The sequence below is a fragment of the Dipodomys merriami genome, unplaced genomic scaffold, assembly GCF_024711535.1.
Source record: "Dipodomys merriami isolate MVZ:Mamm:240054 unplaced genomic scaffold, mDipMer1.0.p SCAF_1, whole genome shotgun sequence".
Classification (NCBI taxonomy): Eukaryota; Metazoa; Chordata; class Mammalia; order Rodentia; family Heteromyidae; genus Dipodomys; species Dipodomys merriami.
The window spans coordinates 106114146-106140242 of NW_027202270.1; the positions used below are offsets into that span (position 1 = coordinate 106114146).

The following is a 26097-nucleotide window of genomic DNA, read 5'->3' on the forward strand; positions in this document are numbered from 1 at the left end:
CGCATGCGCTGTGGTCGGGGCTGTTCGGGACCCGCCGCCGGATTGAAGACCATGGCGTGGGTCCCCACGGAGTCTGCAGTGGAAGAGTTGATGCCCCGGCTGTTGCCGGTGGAGCCCTGCGACTTGACGGAAGGTTTTGATCCCTCGGTACCTCCCAGGACGCCTCAGGAATACTTGAGGCGGGTCCAGTGAGTGATTTGGTGCTGTGCTACGGGTGGCCCCGCCCACAGGGTTGAGCGAGCTCGGAGCGTGCGTTAAAGACCCGCGCGTGTTCCCGTCCCTGACTCTCGCGAGGCCTGTCCGGAGTGGGGGGAGGAGCGCGGGCGGTTCTGACTGCAGGTGTGCAGGTGCGTGCTCGTGCGCGCTTCTTTCTCATCCAGATGATGGCAGGCCTGTGTTTGGTTTTCCAGAGTTGGAAGTCTGGACGAGCAAAGCACGATCGTGATGTCGTCCGTTTGTCGCTTTGTTGGCAGGATCGAAGCTGCTCAGTGTCCAGATGTTGTGGTAGCTCAGATTGACCCTAAGAAGCTGAAAAGGAAGCCAAGTGTGAACATTTCTGTGAGTTTTATCTCCGCCTGATGATAATCTGGATCCCACCCCTTAAAGGATCCACCCGTATCCATATGGTATAGGTAGGGTCTAGACTTTTTTACTGTTTCTTCGGACGGACATTTGTCTCCAAAGTGATCTTCAGTAACTGGGCTTTGTGGAGACTTGTACATCTTAATTTGGGAACATGATCCAAAAATCCCAAAGAAGTCCTTATAAAAATAAAGGCGTCTTTTTCTTATTCTGCCTTGATAAATACTATTGGGCTGGTGATTGTTCAGTGACGTTCTCACGTTCCGAACTGGAACTGGTATAATTTTTTAAGAATGGCAAGCCAATGCCTTAATACCTTTCTTAGCTCCTTGCACACTGGGAACATTTTCATTCATTTATGGAGCACGCTTTTCATTATGCGAGGAGGTCCTTCCAGGCATAAGAGATAAGACAGAAAAGAGCCCTATAGTTGTAGAGTTAATACTGTCATGAAGAACACGGAAAGCAAATAATTCCATGGAGAAGATAAACACAGAATGATCAGTAAGCAACAGGAATAAATAAGGTAGTCACAGAATATTTCTCTAAAGGGGCTGGGAAGGTGGCTCAGTGGTAGAGCGCTTGCCTTGCATGCCTGAGGCCCTGGGTTCGATTCCTCAGCACCACATAAGAAAAAAGAAAAAAGCCGGAAGTGGCCCTGTGGCTCAAGTGGTAGAGCGCTAGCCTTGAGCTGAAGAGCTAAGGGACAGCTCCCAGGCCCAGAGTTCAGGCCCCATGACTGGACCCCCCCCCAAAAAAAAAATAATCCGGGTTTTTTTTTTTTTGTACCAATATCAGAGCTTGAACTCAGAATCTTGCACTCACCTGGCTTTTTCACTCAAGGCTGACATTCTACCCTTGAGCCACATCTTGCTCTGGCTAGCATCAAACTGCATTCCTCAGATTTCAGCCTCCTGAGTAGCTGGGATTACAGGCATGAGCCATCAATACCTGGCCATCCTTCTTTTTGTGCAGTTGTAAAAGTACCATTTTTTAATGTAGATGTCATGTTTTACTTTATTATTTGCCCTTCATCTAGTTTTATGTTCTGCATATGCATGCGATTTCAGTTCTAACATTAACATTGGTTCTGTGAGCTGCTTTCCAGCTTTCAGGATGCCAGCCTGCCCCTGAAGGTTATTCCCCAACACTTCAGTGGCAACAGCAACAAGTGGCACAGTTTTCAAGTGTTCGACAGGTAAGTGCTATATTTCTTCAGTTTTTGTTCCTAGACAATGATGAAAATGTATGATCCTCAAGTATACAGAATATTTGTGAATCAGCTTGCTAAGTTATTGTTATAAGTATTAGGAATATTATAGCGTGTAGTAAAATATTTTCTAAGTTTTATGGTGGCTGGAATTTGCATAGGAACTGGCCTCTCTTTAGAAATGCATCCTCTAAAGACCACTGTCTAAATTTTCTTTTAGAGTGTGAACAAGCATAGAAGTCACTGGAAAGCACAGCAGTTGGATAGTAATGTAACTATGGTATGTAAGTTTCTCTATGTAAATTGGATGATGTATACCTGCATGAACTTTATTCATATATTCAGTCATATTATTTTCACTTTAATCAGACCAATTCTGTTATAACAGTAGATTGAACAACAGAGTCAGTAGGATGGATTGTTACTATTTTGGCTATTTAATTCCCCATACCTTGGGAGAATTGTGAAAGAAATCAAAATGGTCTACTAAACAAGAAGGGTAAATTATTCATGAGGCCAAATATTACCCAAAACATCTGATATAATATTCCTAAGTTTTGTCTTTACAATTCCCAAGAGCCAGGTACCAGTGGTTCACACCTATAATCCTAGCTTCTTAGGAGGCTGAGATCTGGGATGGCATTTCCAAGCTAGCCCAGACAAGAAACTCCTTGAGACTCTTTTTTTTTTTTTTTTTGTCGGTTGTGGGGCTTGAACTCTGGGCCTGGGCGCTGTCCCTCAGCTCTTCAGCTCAAGGCGAGCGCTCTACCACTTGAGCTACAGCGCCACTTCCGGTTTTCTGGTGGTTTATTAGAGATAGGAGTCTCACGGTCTCTCCTGCCCGGGCTGGCTTTGAACCGCGATCCTCAGATCTCAGCCTCCTGAGTAGCTAGGATTACAGGCGTGAGCCACCAGCGCCTGGATTCCTTGAGACTCTTGTCTTCAAACAACAACCAAGAAACTGGAAGTGCTATGGCTCAAGTGGAAGAGTGCTAGCCTTGGACAAAAAAGCTCAGGGGAAGTACCTAAGCCTTGAGTTTGAGCACCATGACCAGCACATATATACATACACAACCAAAAAAAAAAAAAAGATCAATAAATTAAAACAAACTTTTACTAGTCTCAGCCTCTTTGAATACACCATACTTTACTGTGGCACATATTCTCATTGTAGTGCTCTACTATACCCAAGTAAATACTCTGGAGAATTTTTTTTTTAATTTAGTTTGGCAAATAAGTGATTCTTTGGCCTGTATAGGTTATTCAGGATTCTCCTATACTGTTATTTTATGAAATATGTTACCAATATTTAAAAGATGGTATACAACCTTATTAGACTTTCCTGATGAAATAATATGCCCTACAGTAAACTCTTTTGTTGTTTTGGTAGAGGGGTTGTTGTTTTTTGTGTTCAAGGTCTTGAATTCAAGGTCTGGGCATTATCCCTAAACTTTTTTGCTCAATGCTGATACTCTTAACACTTGAGCCACATCTCCACTTTTGGCTTTTAGGCAGTTCATTAGAGGTTAAGTCTCATGGACTTTGCTGTACCCAGTGGCTCTGAACCATAATCCTCAGCTCTTGGCTTCCTGATTAGCTAGGATTGCAGACATTACACCATGAGCAAGTGGCTCCCAGTAGTGAATCTTGATATATTCAGTGTTATCTGCTTCACAGTAATATGATATGACACTGTCATATATATTGGATCTCATCTTTGTTTAGTTAATTTGATCAGTCATGGGGCTTGACCTTGGGGCCTAGGTACTGTTACTGAGTTCTTCTGCTCAAGTCTAGCTAGCACCACTTCTGGTTTTCTCATAGTTAATTGGAAATAAGAGTCTCCTCGTGGCCTTTTCTGCCCAGGCTGGCTTTGAGCCTTGATCCTCAGAACTCAGCCTCCTGAGTAGCTAGAATTACAGGCATAAACCACCAGCACCCAGCTTGAATCTCATCTTAACAACTTAGTTATCGTTGTAAGCTCTTCAGAAGGTACATTAGCATTTCCAAATGAAAAGAACAGCTAGGAAATTATTTTTAACTTTTTAAGGAATCATATTTCTGAGCTGTTGTTCTATTTGCATACATTAGATGTATTTGGAGGTAATTATGGCATTTCCACACATGTGTACAACATATCCCATTCAAAATCAACTCTGCATCATTTTCCCTTACCTACCTCCCTGGCTTTGAAAATAACTCAACAAGTTTTATTCTAGTTTTATACGTGAAAACAACTACTTCCACTGTGTTCATCTTCATTTACATTCTACTCTCTCTGGTATCCACCTTCCCAACAGAACCATTTTACTTTCCTGTCTTTCCTAATGAAAACTATTGATCTTCTGTTGTGTCCAAATTTCCCCTAATAAAGACACCACTTTAAGTGATTTAGAGTCAGGTACTGGCTGCTCATGCCTGTAATCCTAGCTACTCAAAAGGCTGAGATCTGAGGATTGCAGTTTGGAGCCAACTTGGGCTGTTTGAAAGTCCATGAAACTCTTAGCTCCAATAGTCACCAAAATAGTCAGAATTGAAGCTGTGGCTCAGGGAGTAAAGTAGAACCCTAGCCTTGAGCAAAAAAAGCTCATGGATAGTGCCAAGGTCCTGAGTTCCTAAATTCAGTCCTCGGGATTGGCAAAAAAAAAAAAAAGAGGTTTAGAGCTCACATAAATTTAATCACTTTCTAAAAAATAAAAATAAAAGATAAAATAAATAAATTTAATCACTTTCTTAATGGCCCTGTATCCCAGTGCAGTCACAGTCTGAAATACAAAGGTGAGGGCTTCCACATAGGAGTCCAGAGGGCATATAGGTGTGTCTATGACTGGCAGCATATCTTTGTGTTGAGGTGTGGGAATGTAAGGGTGCTCACTTCCTTCTATGCTGTTCAGTATAAAAATAAGTACATATATATATATATGTAATGTAGTATATAAATGCAATATAATATTGTAAAATAAGTAAATTTTTTTTCCCTTTCAGCCAAAATCCGAAGATGAAGAAGGCTGGAAAAAATTTTGTCTGGGTGAAAGGTTATGTGCTGAAGGGGCTATTGGGCCAGCTACAAATGAAAATCCTGGAATTGATTATGTACAAGTACGTGATAAGTGCACATGCAACACAAAGAATGTTCTCATTCTGGTATGCCAGTAGTGTAAAGGTGTCAGCAAACTACCAATTGGACCAAATTTGAACCACAAACTATTTTTGTTGTTGTTGTTGTTAGTTGTGGGGGCTGAACTCTGGGCCTGGGCGCTGTCCCTCAGCTCTTCAGCTCAAGATTAGCGCCTTATCACTTGAGCCACAGTGCTACTTCTGACTTTTTTCTGCTTATGTTGTGCTGAGGAATTGAACCCAGGACCTCATGCATGCAAGGCAAGCACTCTACCACTGAGCCAACTTCCCAGCCCCACAACCTATTTTTGTATATCTCATGAGTTAAGAACAATTGTTCGGCCAAGCACTGGTGGCTTCTACCTGTCATTCTAGCTACTTGGGAGGCTGAGATCTGAGGATCGTGGTTTGAAGCCCACCGGGGCAGGAAAGTCTATGAAACTCTTATCTAGTTATCTACCAGAAAACCAGAAGTGGAGCTATGACTCAAACTAGCCTTGAGGAGAAAAATCTCAGGGACAGTGCCCAGGCCTGACTAAAAAAAAAGTTGAGTGAATGGGGGAAGAATACCTGTTCTGGGACTTTAGTGCTGGGCCTGAGTACTGTCCCTAAACTTTTTTTGCTCAAGGCTAGTGCTCTACCAGTGGAGCCTCAGCTCTACTGGTAGCATTTTAATGGTTAATTGGAGGTAAGAGTGACAGTGGAGACGAGACTTTCCTGCCTGGCTGGCTTCAAACCTCACATCTGTCTCCTGAGTAGCTAGGAATATAAGTCACTGGTGCCCAAAAATCCAAGCTGTGAGACCCTGAAAGGATTGGGAGTTGGATTGCCTCCTCCCAAATGCACTGTGGGAATGCTGAGCTTTCCTGGAAAGGTCAATCAATCTGGGCATAACAGGAACTCAGATTCTACCCTAAACCTTGCAGAAGCCTAAGGGTAGACTTAGATTTATGCAAATTGAGGGCTGTTTACTGTTTAGTTCCTTTTCCCCTTCCCCTTGCCATGAGGGACAGAAAACAAGAATTTGGGAGGTCAGACTTTCCAGTGTTAGAAAAAAAGAAAAAAGGAAACAAGCAAAATGTGACTTGTAACTGAGATCCTCTGTGACAGAAAGCCTGAAATAGTTATTGTCTGACTTTTACAGAAAATGGTTGCCAAGCTTTATTGGCTTATTAACATAGAAAGCAGCAGCCCACTTTCTAAAATAATTTACTGTGGAGTTTGGCTTCATATCTCTTTTTTTTGTTGTTTTTTTTTTTGGGTCCGGTCGTTGGGCCTGAACTCGGGCCTGGGCGCTGTCCCTCAGATCTTCAACTCAAGGCTAGCGCTCTACCACTTGAGCCACAGCACCATTTCCGGCTTTTTTTTTTTTTGCTTATGTGGTGCTGAGGAATTGAACCCAGTGCCTCAGGCATGCAAGGCAAGCGCTCTACCACTGAGCCACCTTCCCAGCCCCTTCATACCTTTTTTTATTATTTCTTTACTGACTTTAAGTGATTACATAAATTTCAGTTTTCTGGGATAGTGATACTTAGCTGAAGTCACAAACACATTTTAAGCTTCACAAGGTGAATTGTCATTATCTTCATCTCTCTTATGTTTTGGCTCTATAATAATTTTACAAGTTGTATAGGATTCAGTTCAGAGGTTTTGGGTGTTTCTTGGTCAATCCTGGGGCGTGAAATCACCAGTCTGGTCACTGTCCTTGAGATTTTTTTGCTCAAGGCTAGCACTATACCACTTTAAGCCGCAACTCCACGTACGTGTGTGTGTGTGTGTGTGTGTGTGTGTGTGTGTGTGTGTGTGTGTGTGTGTGTGTGTGTGTGTGTGTGTGTGTGTGTGTGTGTGTGTGTGTGTGTGTGTGTGTGTGTGTGTGTGTGTGTGTGTGTGTGTGTGTGTGTGTGTGTGTGTGTGTGTGTGTGTGTTCGTTCTGTGGGGCTTGAACTATGGACCTGGGCGTTTCCCTTCAGCTCAAGGCTAGGGCTTGAGCTAAGGGCTTCAGCTAAGGCTAGTGGCTACAATGTGTGTGTGTGTTTGTGTGTGTGTGTGCTAGGGCTTGAGCTAAGGGTTTCAGCTAAGGCTAGTGGCTACAATGTGTGTGTGTATGTGTGTGTGTGTGTGTGTGTGCTAGGGCTTGAGCTAAGGGCTTCAGCTAAGGCTAGTGGCTACAATGCTACTACCAGCTTTTTCTATTTATGTGGTGCTGAGGAATCAAACCCAGAGCCTCATGCATAGGAGGCAAGCACTCTACCACTGAACCACCTTCCCAGCCCTTCTGGCATTTTTTATGGTAAAATTTATTTAGTCACAAAATATAAAGGGCTTTTAAAAACTACAAAAAAAGACCAAGAATACTCCATTTGAAAAACAAAATTGGGATATACATAGATATCCCACAGTAATGAAGTATAGATTATTCTTACAGTGGAAGATGCCCCACCTGGCTCATAATAGAACCATAACTTGCTCTGGTGATGACTTAGCATTTTTCAGATACACTATGTTGACAAAAACTGAGGAAACAAGTATTCAAACACATGATGTAGAAGTAGAAGTAGACATTTAAGCTTTTCTGACACTTTCTTATACAACGTGTTGTTCTTTTAGATACTATCCACTGCTACACTTTACAAAATGTAAGCCAGCTGGGCCCTGGTGGCTCACGCCTGTAATCCTAGCTACTCAGGAGACTGAGATCCGAGGATCGTGGTTCAAAGTCACACCCACCAGAAAAGTCCATGAGATTCTATCTCCAGTTAACCACTAGAAAACCAGAAGTGGTGCTGTGGTTCAAGTGGTATAGCGCTTGCCTTAAGCTGAAGAGTGTAGGGATAGCACCCAAGCCCAGAGTTCTAGCCCCACAACTAACAGGAAAAAAAAAATTTAAGCCAGACATTAATGGCTCATGCCTGTAAATCTAGCTACTCAGGAGACTGATTGCTTAGGATCACAGTTCAAAACCATTCTGGGCAGGAAAGTCTGAGAGTCTTTTTTTTTTTTTTTTTTTGCCAATCCTGGGGCTTGAACTGTTAGGGCCTGGGCACTGTCCCTGAGCCTCTCTGGGCTCAAGGCTAGCACTCTACCACTTGAGCCACAGTGCCACATCCGGCTTTTTTTGTGTATGTGGTATTGAGGAATCAAACCCAGGGCCTCATGCATGCTAGGCAAGCACTCTACCACTAAGCCACCTTCCCAGCCCAGTCTGAGAGTCTTATCTCCAATTAATTACCAGAAAACCAGAAGTAAAGCTGTGGGTCAAGTGGTAGAGCACCAACCTTGAGGAGGAAAACCTCAGGGACAGCACCCAGACCCTAAATTCAAGCCCCATGACCAACAACAAATAAACATTTAAACTTACTAAAGAGTTAATATTTGTTTGATTTGTTGTCACAGTAAAATACGCAAGTAAAATATGTTGTCTCATGGTGTCTCGTGATTTCTGTCTAAGCTTCTTTGTCTTTTTCTTTTTTGGTACTGGGGATCAAACCCAAGACGTTGCACTTGCTAGGCCAGTGCTTTGCCACTGAGCTACATCCCAGCCCTATCTAAGCTTCTTTGGAGGTAGAGAAGGATCGCAGTTTGAGGCCAGACGGGAAAAAAGTTAGCAAGACTTAGTTCGTGACTTAGAATGGACATGAAGGACTTTTGTTTGATGCAGTACTAATGATTGAATCCAGTATGTCAGGCATATTAGGCAAACACTGAATCACATTGTCAGCCCCAGAAGTCATCTTTTATCTGTTCTTTTTCCCAAACAAGGAGTATGGAAAGGAATGTACTATTTTGGGAGAAAAAGTAAAAATCTTCCTTGTAATTCCAATTAATAATTCTCAGTCTTCTTTCTTTCAGATTGGTTTTCCTCCCTTGCTTAGTATTGTAAGCAGAATGAATCAGGTAAATTATAGTAAAATAATAGTATCTACATTCTTTTGTTTACAATATTATGGAAGTATTTGAGTATATTTAGTGTATTTAGTGTGTGGTATGCAAGAAGTTGTTCTAAGCTTCTTGGGGTTTATATGTAATCCTTACTATATCTCTTGTAGGGACTTACCTTATATTTAATCCTTACTATATCTCTTGTAGGGACTTACCAATGATGGTTTTTGGTTTTTGTTTTTTTTTGCCAGTGAGTTTCTTTTGCTCAATGCTAGTGCTCTACCACTTCAGCCACAGTGCCACTTCTGGCTTTTTCTGTGTATAAGGTACCGAGGAATCGAACCCAGAGCTTCATGCATGCAAGGCAAGCACTTTACCACTAAGCCACATTCCCAGCCCCTTATAATGTTATTGTTTTTTTTTTTTTTAATAGACGAGGAAATAAAATCCAAGGCTGAATTACTTGCATGTGGCTTTTCAGAAAATAAGTGACAGCACTGAGAAAAAAATGGCAGGTTGATTTGATTCAAAGTTCTTGTTCCTGATAGGATGCTAAATTAGTGATGTGTGTATATTTCAGTTTTAAGTCTGAGATTCTGAGGCTTACAGTAAATATTACTTCTAGATTGGCATTTGTGTGTGTGTGTGTGTGTGTGTGTGTGTGTGTGTGTGTGTGTGCGTGTGCGTGCACGTGCTCATGCACACACTACAACTGGGCTTGAATTCATGACCTTACACGCTTAGCTTTTTTGCTCAAGGCTACCACTGGAGCCATAGCTCTACTTGGGAGTTTTGGTAGTTACTTGGAGATGATAAGGGTCTCATAGACTTTTCTGCCCAGATTGGCTTCAAACCTCAATCCTCAGATCTCAGCCTCCAGAGTAGGATTACAGAATTATTTTTATTTTACTTTTTTTTTGTCAGTGGTGGGGCTTGAACTCTGGACCTGGGCATTGTCCCTGAGTTCTTCAGCTCAAGGGGAGTGCTTTACCACTTGACCTACAGCTCTACTTCTGGTTTTCTGATGGCTAATTGGAGATAAGAGTCTCATGGACATTCTTACCCAGGCTGGCTTTGAACCACAATCCTCAGATCTCAGCCTCCTGAGTAGCTAGGATTAAAGCTGTGAGCCACCATACCCAGCCAAGACTTGTTTTTTTAAGAGTATGAACTTGCTGGGTGACACTGAGATTTACTATATTAATAACCTGACTTCTGGAATTGAAACACTTTTATACAGCTACCTAAAATTAAAACAGTCTGAAGTTTCTCAGTAGTTAAACACTAAATTAGTTGTTATAAACTAAGTTCTAGGATTTAAATAAAAGCCTTGATACTTAAGCGTGTAAGATTATTTCTCAGGGCTGGGAAGGTGGCTCAGTGGTAGAACACTTGCTTTGCATGCCTGAGGCCCTGGGTTTGATTCCTCAGCACCACATAAGCAAAAAGGAAAAATTATTTCTCTTAAAAGCCTCTTCCAAATAGATAATTATCTAATGAAGTTTCTAAGTAGGGCCACAGTTTTCTTTGAAGTTCTAAAAAATGTAAACATCAGAATTGCTAACTTTCTGGAACACTTGTCAGTGTTTTTTACTAATACAATTCTTCTGCATCCCATCTTTTTAATTTTTTTTATTTTTTAGGCAACAGTAACTAGTGTGTTGGAATATCTGAGCAATTGGTTTGGAGAAAGAGACTTCACTCCAGAATTGGTAGTATTGCATCTTTTTGTTCTCTTAAGGCAGGCAAAATTATGTATACAACTACAGTAAGAATCTCAGTAATGACCCATTTGATAGTCAGAGAATATTTTGAAGTCTACAATGCCCTGTACCTATTGTGACAGGACAGAAGAGACATCACTTGGTTCTCCAGGTGATCCTTTGTTGTACATATCATACCACAGTTAAATGTCTTATGAACTTACTCATGGCAAATTGGCAAGTACAATCTCAGGCCTGTAGATAATAAATGAAATTTATGGTTCAAGAGCTGTCTGCTGAGGGCTGGGAAGGTGGCTCAGTGGTAGAGTGCTTGCCTTGCATGCACAAGGCCCTGGGTTTGATTCTTCAGTACCACATAAGCAGAAAAGGCCAGAAGTGGCGCTGTGGCTCAAGTGTTAGAGCACTCACCTTGAGCTGAAGAGCTGAGGGACAGCGCCCAGCCCCAGAGTTCAGGCCCCACGACCAACAAAAAAAAAAAAAAAAGCTGTCTACTTACTTTTTAAATTTTTCTTTAGGGACGGTGGTTTTATGCTTTGTTGGCTTGCCTTGAAAAACCCTTGTTACCTGAGGCTCACTCACTCATTCGGCAGCTGGCAAGAAGGTGCTCTGAAGTGAGGCTTTTAGTGGTAAGTTACTCCTCACTGTTGCAAATTAAAAGCATCTGCCAATCTGTATGGTACAATATGTCTTAGTTGGAATTAGAGGCCACAAAAACAGAAAGATGCCAAATTATAGTAAGTCCAATTAAGATGTTTTCCTCAGATAAAGGAAATCTAAAGGTGGGCAAATGAGATCTAAAATGACAATGGTCTTTACCTTTCATTCTTCCCTTTTGATTTCCATTCCTATTTTAGTCCATTTTGTGTTTTCCATTCAGGGGATTAAATCCCATGCTAGGCAAGCCTTCTCTCATTAGCTTCTTTCCCAGCCTGAAAAGAGGTACTTCAGTTTTGGAGGCTGAAAGCTCAAGGTCACAGGCTCCATCTGTTCAGTCACCACATGGCAGGAGTGAGTGCAAGCGCAGCTAGCGGGGAAGTACCGGGCTCACTTTGTAACACCCCCTCACCCTTGGCAAAGCTAATCTCAGAGATAATCTTAAATGCTTCTTTTGTGGTCGTTAACTCTGGGATTTTTCTCCTCTTCCTTGGAGGGTTCTTTTTGCCACATAATGATTGTCATAAATTAATGTTTCATATTTTCAATAGAAATAAAAGGAAACTTATTCTAAAACAGCCCTTTTTTTGTTTTTTTGTTTTTTTTTTTTCCAGGACAGCAAAGATGATGAAAGAGTTCCTGCTTTGAACTTATTAATCTGCTTGGTTAGCAGGTATAGTTTAAGTAAATTTGAACTTCTTATTTATTAATGAGGGTAGAACATGTTTAATTTTGTTGCATTTGTATTTTTTAATTAATCTTTGGTTCACTTCAATTGATGAATTCATGCTCTGTTTTTGGTTGTTTTGTTTTGTTTTGTTTTCCCCAGTCCTGGGGCTTGAACTCAGGGCTTGGACACTGTCCTTGAGCCTCTCTGTGCTCAAGGCAAGCACTCTACCACTTGACCCACAGTACCACACCTGGCTTTATCTGTTTATGTGGTACTGAGTGCTAGAGTGCTAGGCAAGCACTGTACCACTAAGCCACATTCCCAGGCTGTCCCTGAGCTTTTTCCACTCAAGACAAGCACTCTATCTCCTTGAGTTATAGTGCCACTTCCAGTTTCCTGGTGATTAACTGGAGATAAAAGTCTCATGAACTTTCCTGCCTGGACTGGCTTCAAACCATCATCCTCAGATCTCAGATATATATCCTCAGATATATAGATATATAGATATATAGATATATATTTTTTTGTGTGTCATGGCCTGGGCACTGTCCCTCAGCTCTTCAGCTCAAGGCTAGGGCTGTACCACTTGAGCCACAGCACCACTTCCAGTTTTCTGGTGGTTTATTGAATATAAGCATCTCACGGTTGTTCCTGCCCAGGCTGGCTTTGAACCATGATCCTGATACCAGCATCCTGAGTAGCTAGGATTATAGGCATGAGCCACTGGTGCCCAGCTTGAACAACTATTTTCTTTTTGTTGTTGTTGTTTTTTTGGGGGGGTCCGGTCATGGGGCCTGAACTCTGGGCCTAGGCACTATCCCTCAGCTCTTCAGCTCAAGGCTAGCGCTGTACCACCTGAGCCACAGCACCACTTCTGGCTTTTTTTCTTTTTGCTTATGTGGTGCTGAGGAATCGAACCCAGGGCCTCAGGCATTCAAGGCAAACGCTCTACCACTGAGCCACCTTCCCAGCCCCAACTGTTTTCTTAATCAACAATAATTATGTTGTTAATAATAGTTTACATTTACTAGGCACTTAGTGCTAAGCATTCTTTTGTATTATAATATGAACTTATTTATTCCCTACATGGAAGGTACAACATCAGTTTACAGATAAGGAAAACAAGACAGAGAGGGAAACAGCTTTCCTACATTTCTACCATCCCAGAGCTAGCAAATAGTACAGCTGGCAACCAGATAGCTTATCTCACAACTATGCTGTTTTGTTTGTTCTGATTGAATTCAAAGCTCTACCACTTGAGCCACACTCTCAGTTGCAAAAGCCAAGGAAAATAGTACATTTCTTTTTGGACAATATCACCTCCTTCCCTCACTCCCAGTTTTTTTTTTTTTTATGTGGTGCTGAGGAATCGAACCCAGGGCCTCAGGCATGCAAGGCAAGCGCGCTACCACTGAGCCACCTTCCCAGCCCCTCCCAGTTTTTATAACTAGTATTTTTGCAATACATCAGGCTATATTTTTCAAGATGAAGATGTAGATTTAGAAATGGTACCATAGCCAGGTGCCAGTGGCTCACGCCTATAATCCTAGCTACTCAGGAGGCTGAGATCTGAGGATCACAGTTCAAATCCAGCCCAGACAAGAAAGTCCGTGAGATCTGATCTCTAATTAATTATCAGAAAACCAGAAGTGATGCTGTGGCTCAAGTGGTAGAGCACTATCCTTGAGCTGAAGAGCTGAGGGACAGTGCCCATGCCCAGAGTTCAAGGCCATGACTGACAAAAACAAAAAGAAAGAAATGGTAAATAGTAAATAAAGCCAGAGATATAAACTAGCTTCTGGGTAATGACTGAAATTTTACCATATTATATGATTATAAAAGCATAAATGTTCAAGTGTATTGCTTATGATTTTTCCCCCTCAAAAAGTTAGATAAGGGCTGGGAAGGTGGCTCAGTGGTAGAGTGTTTGCCTCGCATGCATGAGGCCCTGCGTTCGATTCCTCAGCACCACATAAGCAGAAAAAGCCGGAAGTGGCGCTGTGGCTCCAGTAGTAGAGTGCTAGCCTTGAACTGAAGAGTTGAGGGACAGCGCCCAGGCACAGAGTTCAGGCCCCATGACAGGCAGAAAATAAATAAATAAATAAAGTTAGATAAAAGCCAGGCACCAGTGGCTCACACCTAATCCTAGCTACTCAAGAAGTTAAGATCTGAGGTTGCAGTTCTAGGCTACCCCAGACAGGAAAGTCTCTGAAACTCTGATCTCCAATTAACTACCAAAAAAGCTGGAAGTAGAGCTGTAGCTCAAATGATAGCATCCGAGCCTTGAACACAAAAGCTTAGAGACTGCTCCCATGCCCTAAGTTCAAGCCTTAGCACTGACACAAGAGAGGGAGGTAAGGAAGTTAGATCAAAGGAACTAGCAGACTTCCTTCAGTGATTAAAAAACAAAACAAAAACTAGACACCTGCTTAGCAAGTATAAGGTCTTGAGTAAAAACCCCAGTACCAGATTTTTTTTTCCAGTCAGCCTTATTCCCAGCCCACCAGATTTTTTTTTTAATCATAAAAATAGAATCCAAGATTCTGAAGCTATAGGCTTCACTTAAAAGGATCTATAGTGGTAGGCAAGAGGGTTGCAATTGGAGGCTAGCAAGTGTTAGGTTTAATTGCAAATAAACCTAAATAAATAAGACTTAATAGAAGATTGTAGCAGATTTGAAGAAATGTCTTATCTTTTTGTAATATTAGCTTAAATGTAAGTATCAAATATTGCTTTAACTCTTCTGTTTTCTTGTTTATATGGGTACCTTTAAGGGAATAAGTGGTAATTATCTTTCAAGCTTCTTATTATGGAGATTTTCAGACACATACAAATGTGATAAAATTAAAACCCTAAATCCACCCATCACCCAAGAGTTATTAACCATTATTCAACTGTTATTGATTTCAACAGCGTATTTATTTCTCCCTATCATTTGTTTAATACATTTTAAACAATACCCAGATGCTGCTGTTGTTTACCTATAGCAAACCTGTTTAGTAATTCTATAATATCATCTGGTGCCTAGGCCATGTTTCATATCCTCTAGCCATCCTGAAAATTTTTAAATTTTTTAAAATTTAAATTTTGAAATTTTAAATTATAATCTTCTATTTCTAGAATTTCTAATTTTATATTTTCAACTGAACTTGGGTTACTAAGACTGCAAAAAGTTAAACAATGCATCAGTGATAAAACCTTAAAACTAAGGACAGAGCTAGGCTCAAGCCTGTAATCCTAGCTAATCAGGAGGCTGAGAGCTGAGTCCTTGAGACTCTTATCTCCAATAAACCACTAAGAAAAACAGAAGTGGCCTGTGGTTCAAGTAGTAGAGCTCTGGCCTTGAGCTGAAGAGCTGAGGGGTAGCACCCAGGCCCGGGAGTTCAAGCCCCACGACCAACAACAACAAAAAAATAAAGCCTGGCACTAGTGACTCATGCCTGTAATCCTAGCTATTCTGGAGGCTGAAATCAGAGGATCACAATTCCAAGAAAGCCCCAGGCAGGAAAATTGTAAGACTCTTACCTCCAATAAACCACTCAGAAAAAGCTGGAAGTCAGGCTGGGAAGGTGGCTCAGTGGTAGAGCGCTTGCCTTGCATTCATGAGGCCCTGGGTTCAATTCCTCAGCACCACATAAGCAAAAAGAAAAAAAGCCGGAAGTGGTGCTGTGGCTCTAGTGGTAGAGTGCTAGCCTTGAGCTGAAGAGCTGAGGGACAGCGCCCAGGCCCAGAGTTCAGGCCCCACAACTGGACCAAAAAAAAAAAAAAAAAGCTGGAAGTGGAGCTGTGGCTCAGTGGTATAGTGCTAGCCTTAATCTAGAAGAAGCTCAGGGACAATGGGCAGACAGGCCCCATGCCAAAAACAAAAATAAAACCATGTATCCTCCATATGGTTATGTATGTATGTATGCCCTGGGGCCTGGATGCTGACCATGAGCTGTTTTTGCTCAATGCCAGCACTCTACTATTTGAGCCACAGCTCCACTTCCAACTCCCCGTCTGCCCCTCCACTCCACCCGCCCCCCTCCCCACCCAGTTGTGGGGCCTGAACTCTGTGCCTGGGCGCTGTCCCTCAGCTCTTCAGCTCAAGGCTAGTGCTCTACCACTTGAGCCACGGAGCCACTTCCGGCTTTTTCTGCTTACGTGGTGCTGAGGAATAGAACCTCATGCATTCATTCAAGGCAAGCACTACCACTGAGCCACCTTCCCAGCCCCCACTTCCAACTTTTTGGGTACTTTATTGGAGATAAGAGACTCACGGACATTTCTGTCCAGGCTGGATTCGGACCTCAATCTCAAATCTCAGCCTACTAAGTAGTTAGGATTGCAAGCATGAGCCACCAGTGTCTAGCAGTGTCCAGCTATTTCTGAGACTGTGTTCACTGTTGGTCCCTGCCTCCTAAGTAACTGGGATTACAAATGTTGTCACCATGCCCAGCTCCTCACCCATTTTTTAGGAATAACCACCTCCCATTATATAGATACGCTGTCGGTTATTCAATTAGTCCCCTTATTGAAAAGATACTTCATTTGTGTTCTTTGGATGATAACAAGCAGTACTATATTTGTACATACATTGAATTTTCTTTTCACTAGGTATTTTGACCAGCGTGATTTAGCTGATGAGCCATCTTGATATTGCTGATCTCTCAGTGACAGAAGGTAATTCTGCTGAAGACAGCCTAAATTTGAGGAAGTATTGGGAACTCCAGTACAGATTACATCACTTCAACACTGTGAAGGGCCTTCACCATGTACCTCAAGTGCATGTCCAGGATGTAGATTGGCTGAAATATGTGGAAAATTCCACCTGGTAGTCAGTGAACTGTTTGTATTGCTTTCCATAGTCACATGCATTTGAAAGTATCATTTATCCTCAAAGCAGCCTGCACAGGAACTTTACAATGAAGTTTTATAGAGGTCCTTGGTGCTGCTTCATTGTTTAAACTTTTTAAAGAAAATGTGTTTGGGTTATTCATATTTTGAACAAAATAAACCACAATTATTGTCCTGAATATTATAATTAAAATAAGAGTCTAAATGCAAATTTATTTAAAAACTAATCAAATAGTCTCTTTTAAATTTAACACTTGTTTGTTTTGTTGTGTGTTTTTGTCCGTTGTGAGGCCTGAACTCTGGGCCTAGATGCTGTCCCTGAGCTCTTCAGCTCAAGGCAAGCACTCTGCCACTTAAGCCACAGCGCCACTTCCGGTTTTCTGGTGGCTTATTGGAGACTAAGAGTCTCATGGTCTTTCCTACCCAGGCTGACTTTGAACAGCGATCCTCAGATCTCAGCCTTCTAAGTAGCTAGGATTACAGGCGTGAGCCACTGGCGCCTGGCAATACTTTTATAAGTACTTTTTTTTTTTTTTAATCTTTTGCAAGCAAATCAACTTCAGTAATACTCTGATAGGTCAAGTGTTTAACTTTTCTGTCAATCTGTTTATCTCACTTATAATTTATTTATACTTTTTCCTTTAATAACAAAAGGTACAGGCAATATTGGTTACTCAAAGTAGGAGTGTACTTTTTTCATAGAATAGCAAGTCTGAAAAACTGGCCATTAACACTGGTTCAAGGCCTTGATGATATCCAGGTCTCTGTCCTTCTTTTAGTTCTTCCCTCATGGTAGCAAGACTGCTGCTTCAGTCTGGGCATCCTGGTACATACTAGCCCAAGCTAGCCTCAAACTCTTAATCCTCTTGCCTCAGGATCCTGAGTTATAGGTGTGTACTATCATACCCAGTCACATCACCAGCCTTAACAGAAGTAGGTTCCAAAGGCATAAGAAAAAAAAAAAGTCATAAGGTGTTGGGTTGGCAGTTAACAGTCTCTACCATAAAGAGTTTAAATTACCAGCCTGTACCACAACTAGCTATAATAGTGTCACTTTTTTTGAATGTATCAGTATTGTGGACTTACATAATAAAGGCAAATCATCAATTGTTTTTAAATTTCTTCTATAGTGGCCAAACAAATGCTATTCACACAGAAGAAAAGTTTTCTTTTTTTTTTTTTTTTTTTGGTCGGCTGTGGGGCTTGAGCTACAGCACCACTTCCGGCTTTCTGGTGGTTTTATTGGAGATAGGAGTCTCATGGTCTCTCCTGCCCGGGCTGGCTTTGAACCACGATCCTCAGATCTCAGCCTCCTGAGTAGCTAGGATTACAGGCGTGAGCCACCAGTGCCCAGCAAAAGAAAAGTTTTCTGAGAACTAGTTTAACACTAAAAATAAGGTAATGTCACCAGATACCAAGGACTTATGGCAGAAAATTCCTCAAGACTCTCTCTTGTTAACCAGCAAAATGCTAGACTGGGAGTATGGCTCAAGTTGGTAGAGTGCCAGCCATGAGCAAAAAAGCTGAGCAAGAACATGAGGCCCGGGCTGGGAAGGTGGCTCAGTGTTAAGAGTGCTTGCTTTGTATGCATGAGGCCCTGGGTTCAATTCCTCAGCACCACATAAACAGAAAAGCCAGAAGTAGCACTGTAGCTCAAGTGGTCAAGCGCTAGCCTTGAGCTGAAGAGCTGAGGGACAGCGCCTAGGCCAGAGTTCAAGACCCATGACCGACATACATACATACATACATAAATAAATTAATTAATTAATTTTAAAAAAGAACATGAGGCCCTCGAAACCATGCATGGCACTAGTACAAAAAAAAAGCTATTTTGCATGTGCAATAGATAAAAGGTTTTGTTTTGTTATTTAACCTTAATCCAGTTCCATCTCTATAGGCAAGTTGAAGGATTTCTGTTACCATGAAATGCCATTTTTGCATTTGTTTTTGTTTGTTTGTTTTATTGGGTCTGGTCATGGGACCTGAACTCTGGGCTTGGGCGATGTCCCTCAGCTCTTCAGCTCAAGGCTAGCACTCTTATCACTTGAGCCACAGTGCCACTTCCGGCTTTTTTTCTTTTTGCTTATGTGGTGCTGTCAAACCCAGGGCCTTATGCATGCAAGGCAAGTGCTCTATGACTGAGCCACCTTCCCAGCCCCCCAAAAATATTTTTTAGGGGGGTCCGGTCGTGGGGCCTGAACTCTGGGCCTGGGCACTGTCCCTCAGCTCTTCAGCTTAAGGCTAACACTCTACCACTTGAGCCATAGCACCACTTCTGGCTTTTTTCTTTATGTGGTGCTGAGGAATCGAATCCAGGGCCTCAGGCATGCAAGGCAAGCGCTCTACCACTGAGCCACCTTCCCAGCCCCCAAAAAATATATATATATTTTTTTTTTTGGTCGGCCGTGGGGCTTGAACTCTGGGCCTGGGCGCTGTCCCTCAGCTCTTCAGTTCAAGGCCAGCGCTCTACCACTTGAGCTACAGCGCCACTTCCGGTTTTCTGGTGGTTTATTGGAGATAGGAGTCTCACGGTCTCTCCTGCCCGGGCTGGCTTTGAACCGCGATCCTCAGATCTCAGCCTCCTGAGTAGCTAGGATTACAGGTGTGAGCCACCAGCGCCCGGCTCCCAAAAAATATTTTAAAAAGTCAGAACTATTGTGAATTTTCAAGTCTGATATATTTTTATGTCATGTGCCCTATATATAGCATGTGCAGTAAAAGGTTTTTGTTTTTTTGGCCAGTCCTGGGGCTTGAACTGAGGGCCTGGACATTGTCCCTGAGCTTCTTTTGTTCAAGACTCGTACTCTACCATTTGAGCCACAGTACCACTACTGGGTTTTCTGTTTATGTGGTACTGAGGAATCAAACCCAGGGCTTCATGCATGCTAGGCAAGCACTCTACCACTAAGCCACATTCCCAGCTCCTGGAACCGATTTGATACTAAACCAAGTAAGATCTTTCCATGTGAATGCTTATAAATTTACTTAATCTTTTTTTTTTTTTTTGGTCAGTTGGGCTTGAACTCTGGGCCTGGGCACTGTCCCTGAGCTTTTTTCAGCTCAAGGCAAGCCATAGCACTTCTGGTTTTCAAGATTCTCATGGACTTTCTTGCCCGGGCAGGCTTTGAACCGCTATCCTCAGATCTCAGCCTACTGAGCTGCATTACAGGTATGAGCCACCGGCGCCAGCTCTACTTCATCCTTCTTAACAGCTGCAGAGAATATCTTTGTATGCAAGCCTAATCTGATTAGGTGTTTCCAATGAGTTTTTTTTTTCTTTTTTTTGGTCTGTCGTGGGGCTTGGGCCACTGTCCCTGCACTCTTAAGCTCAAGACAAGCACTCTACCGTTTGAGCCACTTCCAGTTTTCGAGTGGTTTATTGGAGATAGGAGTCTCAAGGACTTTCTTGCCCAGGCTGGCTTTGAACCGTGATCCTCAGATCTCAGTCTCCTCAGTAGCTAGGATTACAGGCGTAAGCCACCAGCGCCCAGCACCAATGAGTATTTTTTTGGGGGGTCCAGTCGTGGGACCTGAACTCTGGGCCTGGGTGCTGTCCCTCAGCTCTTCAGTTCAAGGCTAGCGCTCTACCACTTGAGCCACAGCACCACTTCCGGCTTTTTTCTTTTTGCTTATGTGGTGCTGCGGAATCGAACCCAGGGCCTCAGGCATGCAAGGCAAGCGCTCTACCACTGAGCCACCATCCCAGCCCACCAATGAGTATTTTAAATAGTGAAGATCCTTTTTCATAGTTTTTGCATCTCTTTCTTAGGATAGCTTTGAAGAAATTGGACTGCTGCAGTGCTCACATAGCATGAACAAGGCTCTGGTTTCAATCCCCAGCTCCAAAAGTTGCTGAAATCAGGGTGTTTTCTTTTTTCTTTTGTCAGTCATGGGGTTGATCTCTGAGCCTGGGCATATTCCTTAGCCTATTTTGCTCAAAGCTAGTGCTCTACCACTTGAGCCACAGCTCCACTTGTTTTTTGAGTGGTTAACTGGAGATGAGTCTCACAGGGACTTTTTTGCCAGGGCTGGTTTTGAACTGTGATCCTCAGATTTCAGCCTCCTGAGTAGCTAAGATTACTGGTGTGAATCACCAGGACCATCTTAGCCTAATATTTTCAAGTTTCATTTGTGAACCACATCAGCTTTTTTTTGTTGTTGGTCATGGGCCTTGAACTCAGGGCCTGGGTGCTATCCCTTAGCTCTTTTACTCAGGGCTAGCATTCTCCCACTTTAAGCCACAGGTGCACTTCCAGTTTTCTGGTGTTTAATTGGAGATAAGTGTCTCACAGCCTTTCCTGACCAGGTTGGCTTTGAACCACCTGTCCTCAGATCGCAGCCACCTAAGTAGCTAGGCTCACAGGCGTGAGTTACTAGCACCTGGCCGGTCACACAGGCTTTTTGTTTGTTTTGGGTTTTTTTTTTTTTTTTTTTTTTGCCAGTCCTGGGGCTTGTACTCAGGGCCTGAGCACTGTCCTTGAGCTTCTTTTGCTCAAGGCTAGCACTCTACTACTTGAGCCACAGGACCACTTCCAGCTTTTTCTGTTTATGTGGTACGGAAAAATCGAACCAAGGGCTTCATGCATACTAGGCAAGCATTCTACCGCTAAGCCACATTCCCAGCCCCACACAGGCTTTTTAAAGGAGAAATAGTACTGCATTGTACTGCTACATTTTCTTTGTCCATTCACTCCTACCTACTTAAGATTTCCCACCTTAGTTATTGTAGATGTTACAGTGAACAGGGAGTGATTTCTTCCAGATCTTAATTTCTCTTCTTTTGAATACTGTTTCATCTTAACAGTAGAGTAGTTCCTACAAAAGACTGCCCCAAACTGTCTATTTGGAGTTAGTTGGGATGACAAAAGTTCTAACACCAGAGTAAATCAATCCAGTGTGTTAAGGAACTTGTACATTCGTGGGACACAACAAAGTGTTGACCTTAATATGTCAGCCACAAGGGGTTTGGAGACAAGTTATTTTATATGTCTTAGGGCCAGGACTTGTATGTTAGTGTTTGGATCAACAACCAAAATGCCTTTAACAGTACCTAGAAATGTTCAAGACCTGGTTTGAGTTCCTATATAGCTAGCTGGATCAGAGCTTTCAAGGGACCTTGCTTTGCTGTTTGTGTCAGAGTGGAGAAAATGTGGTGGGTGGTTTGTGGGACCCTGTATAAATGGGAGAACTGGGTCATATGGTAGTTGTACTTTTAATTTCTTAGGAACCCTGGTTTCCACATTCTTCCTTTCATGGTCATGAGATCAGTGCAGATTGCCTTAAGACAGCCATCATCACATACCTTCACTAAGATGCAAGAGGGGACTGGGAATGTGGCTTAGTGGTAGAGTGCTTGCCTAGCATTCATGAAGCCCTAGGTTTGATTCCTCAGTACCTAACATAAACAGAAAAAGTGAGAAGTGGTGCTGTAGCTGAAGTGGTAGAGCGCTAACCTTGAGCACAGAGAGGCTCAAGGACAGAGCCAGGCCCTGAGTTCAAGCCCCAGGACTGGCCAAAAAGAGAAAGAGAGACAGACAGACAGACAGACAGAGGGACAGAGAGAGACAGGCGCAAAAGAATGGAACCTGGGGATGCTGGCTCACACCCATCATCCTAGTTTCTCAAAGGCTGGTACTGGGGATCACAGTTCAAACTCAGCTGTGGGTAGGAAAGTCTGGAAAATTCCATTTTGCTGATTAACCAGCAAAATGCTAGATTGGAAGCATGATTCAGTTGGTAAAGCACTATGCTTGAGCAAGAGCTCAAGACCTTAAACACAAGCCTCAGGATCAGCACAAAAAAGGGGGTCGAGAGGTCAGAGTTAATCTGTCATGTATTTTTTTTTTTCAGTGCTAGGGATTGAACTGAGAGTCTCATGTGAAAGACAAGCACTCTACCACCAGATTGTACCCCTAACCCTTGTATCCATGTTTGTGATTTTTTTGTTTTTGTCATATGTACCCCAAGGTGGACTCATGCTTGCAGTCTAGCCTAGACTGGTCTTAAACTTGGAACCTTCATGCCTCCATCTCCTAAATGGTGGGGTTACAGGTGTGTGCTACCAACCCTTATTGCTTCTATTCATTTTGAAAGCAACAAGAAATTTTCCAAAACCCAGATTTCTCCCTTTTAGCTCATTATCTAGAACTTTCTCAAAATATCAGGATAAGCAAAATTACCATGATTATCTTAGAATCTACTCAACACACACTTTCATGGGACTAGGGAAGTGGTACCTCACTATAGTACAAAGCAGCCAGAATGTAACCACCAGGCTGGGGATTAGCTCAGGGGCAGTATTTACCTAGCACATAAGAGGTTATAAAGGGAGTTATCAGAGGGAAGATGGGTCAACAAATGAATAACTATGTGGCTTGAAATACCTTTCTCACAAACATACTACATTTGCCCTATTTTGTAATTCTGTATATTGATCTTTTTTTATTTTTTTTTAAAATTTTTGTTGGTCATGAGGGCTGAACTCTGGGCCTGGGCGCTGTCCCTCAGCTCTTCAGCTCAAGGCTAGCACTCTACCAATTGAGCCACAGCGCCACTTCTGGCTTTTTTCTTTTTGCTTATGTGGTGCTGAGGAATCGAACCCAGGGCCTCTGGCATGCAAGGCATGCGCTCTACCACCGAGCCGCCTTTCCAGCCCCTCCATTGATCTTTTTTAAATGCCAAAGTTTAGTCAGGCACTGCTGGATCACCCCTATAAAGCCTATAAGGATTACAGGCCTGAGCCACTGGTGCCCAGCAGCTTTTCTCTTTTTTAAATGACATTTTTATTAAAATAAAGCTGGAATGTGAGGACCAAGGTTTGAAGCCAGCACAAGCAGACAAATCCTAGAAACTCTTACCTTCACTTAACCAGCAAAAAGAACTGAAGGTATGGCTCAAATGGTAGAGCACCAGCCTTGAGTGAAAAGCTTAGTTAAGAGCACATCCCTGAAGCACCGATGGCTCATGCCTGTAATTCTAGCTACGCAGGAGGCTAAGATCTGAGGATTACGGTTCAAAGCCAGCCAGGGCAGGAAAGTCCATGAGACTTTTTTTTTTTTTTTTTTGGTCCAGTCATGGGGCCTGAACTCTGGGCCTGGGCACCGTCCCTTAGCTCTTCAGCTCAAGGCTAGCACTCTACCACTTGAGCCACAGTGCCACTTCCGGCTTTTTTCTTTTTGCTTATGTGGTGCTGAGGAATCGAACCCAGGGCCTCAGGCATGCAAGGCAAGCACTCTACCACTGAGCAACCTTCCCAGCCCCAAGTCCATGAGACTCTTATCTCCAATAAACCACCAGAAAATCAGAATAGCACTGTGGCTCAAGTGGTAAAGCACTAGCCTTGAGCTGAAGAGCTGAGGGACAGTGCCCAGGCCCAGAGTTCAAGCCCCACAACTGACCAAAAAAAAAAAAAAAAGACACAGTCCCTAATGCAAGCCTCAATTAGCAGTACACACACACACATATATATATATATGTATATATACAAAACCTGACAAAACTACATTATGTTTTTACATTTCTCATGGTCTTTCCTTAATTTAAGTATTTTTTTCCTCAAAATCTGATAAACTTGTTCTAAATCATATGAAAATTAGGATAGCTTTAATAAATTTATTTAAATTTACATCTTGAGGCCAGATGCTGGTGACTCACATCTCTAATACTAGCTACATAGGAGATTGAGCTCTAGAGAACTGAAGTTCAAAGCCAGCTCAAGCGGAAAAGTCTGAGACTGCACTGCCAACTAACTAGAAAAAAAAAAGCCAGACTGGGAGTATGGCTTAAGTGATAGAAGACCAAGTGTGAGCAAGGAAGCTCTCAGCAAGAACACCAGGTCCTGAATTCAATTCCTGGAACCCACATCCCCCTAAAAAACAAAAGAAAAAATTGTATCATGATAATACAGTATACTTTTCTATTTCATATTTAGAAAGGTATACTGAGTTTCGGTTGCCTAATTTTGGGGGGAGGGTTGATATTAAGAGATTCAACTCAGTCTCATGATTGCTAGGCAGGTACTCTACTACTTGAACTATTCCCCAGCCCCTTTTTGGGTTGGCTGTTTTCAAGACAGGGACTCCCTTTATACCCTAGCCATCTTGAACTGTCATCTTCCCATTTTTGGTTTTTGGTTTTTTTTTTGGGTCCGGTCGTGGGGCCTGAACTCTGTGCCTGGGCGCTGTCCCTCAGCTCTTCAGCTCAAGGCTAGCGCTCTACCACTTGAGCTACAGCACCACTTCCGGCTTTCTTTTTTCTTATGTGGTGCTGAGGAATCGAACCCAGGGCCTTGAGCATGCAAGGCAAGCGCTCTACCACTGAGCCACCTTCCCAGCCCATCTTCCCATTTTTGGTTTCACTTGGTTGCTGGGATAACAGTGCTATTAGGCCCAGTCACTATGCTTCCCAGTAGATGGAATAACAGACCTACACCATAGTGTCCAGCCATTGGCTGAAATGAACTAATGAACTAAATGCCCTGGCTGACCTCAACCTCCATCTCTGATCTCCAGCTCCCAATAAATAGCTAATTCTAATTGCTAATTTTCTATTCATTTGTTAAAGGAGTCACTCTTTTCTAATTTGCTTATTTATTTATTTGTCAGTCGTGGCGCTTGAACTCTGGGCCTGGGCGCTGTCCCTACGCTCTTCAGCTCAAGGTGAGCGCTCTACCACTTAAGCCACAGCACCACTTCCAGTTTTCTAGTGGTTAACTGGAGATAAGAGTCTCAAGGACTTTTCTGCCCCGGCTGGCTTTGAACCATGTTCCTCAGATCTCAGTCTCCTCTGTAGCTAGGATAACAGGCGTGAGCCACTGGCACCCAGTTCTAATTTGCCAATTTCATACGTGTTTCCGTGCCAATCACCCTCCGCCCCCCATTTCAGTAGTTAAATGGTAAACACTTTTCATTTTCTTTTGTTTCCTGCCCTTGAGCTAGTGATCCTCCTGCCTTCACTTCCCTTAGGTATTACCCACCACACCAGACATAAGTGCAGTTAAATAATCAAAGGCAAGCATTCCAATATGCAAAGTTTTAACAAATTTCAAAGACAGGGCTGGCGCTTGCCTTGCATGCATGAGGCCCTGGGTTCCATTCCTTAGCACCACATAAGCAGGAAAAAAAAGCCGGAAATGGCGCTGTGGCTCAAGTGGTAGAGCACTCGCCCTGAGCTGAAGAGCTGAAGGACAGTGCCCAGGCCCAGAGTTCAGGCCCCACTACTGGACCCTCCCCCCCAAAAAAAGACAGCTGCTTAAGCTATATAATTAAAATAAAATAATCCAAAAAGATACTTAAGAGACCTACAGAAGATGAGCAGTAACCCCAAGCCATGGAGAAAATACGATCCCAGAGAATGCTGGTGTGACTATTACCCCTCTGCCTTTGTGAAAGAGTATGTAAAGGGATGAAGATAAAGATGGTACAACT

General features: G+C 42.7%; 1 protein-coding gene across 4 annotated transcripts; it reads left to right on the top strand.

Moving 5' to 3' along the window:
* Gemin2 (gem nuclear organelle associated protein 2) lies at positions 1-17779 on the top strand. 4 transcript variants are annotated; one of them, XM_070026954.1, is made up of 10 exons: positions 1-188; positions 411-558; positions 1691-1780; positions 2013-2072; positions 4778-4891; positions 8759-8803; positions 10432-10500; positions 11028-11138; positions 11781-11839; positions 16433-17779. In XM_070026954.1, the coding sequence occupies exons 1-10, from the start codon at positions 4-6 to the stop codon at positions 16470-16472; spliced, it is 921 nt and encodes a 306-aa protein (XP_069883055.1). In that variant the 5' UTR covers positions 1-3; the 3' UTR covers positions 16473-17779. The 4 variants fall into 4 exon arrangements, with proteins under 4 accessions (XP_069883055.1, XP_069883073.1, XP_069883063.1 ...); XM_070026972.1 differs by having other exon boundaries at positions 474-558; XM_070026962.1 differs by lacking the exon at positions 8759-8803.
* Positions 17780-26097: the final 8318 nt, after the last annotated feature.

Coding starts and splice junctions, on each gene's coding strand:
- Gemin2 (XM_070026954.1), top strand. CDS start 4: ATGCGCTGTGGTCGGGGCTGTTCGGGACCCGCCGCCGGATTGAAGACC. Junction 1,781..2,012: donor AGTTTTCAAGTGTTCGACAG/GTAAGTGCTATA, acceptor ATTTTCTTTTAG/AGTGTGAACAAGCATAGAAG. Junction 4,892..8,758: donor CTGGAATTGATTATGTACAA/GTACGTGATAAG, acceptor TCTTTCTTTCAG/ATTGGTTTTCCTCCCTTGCT.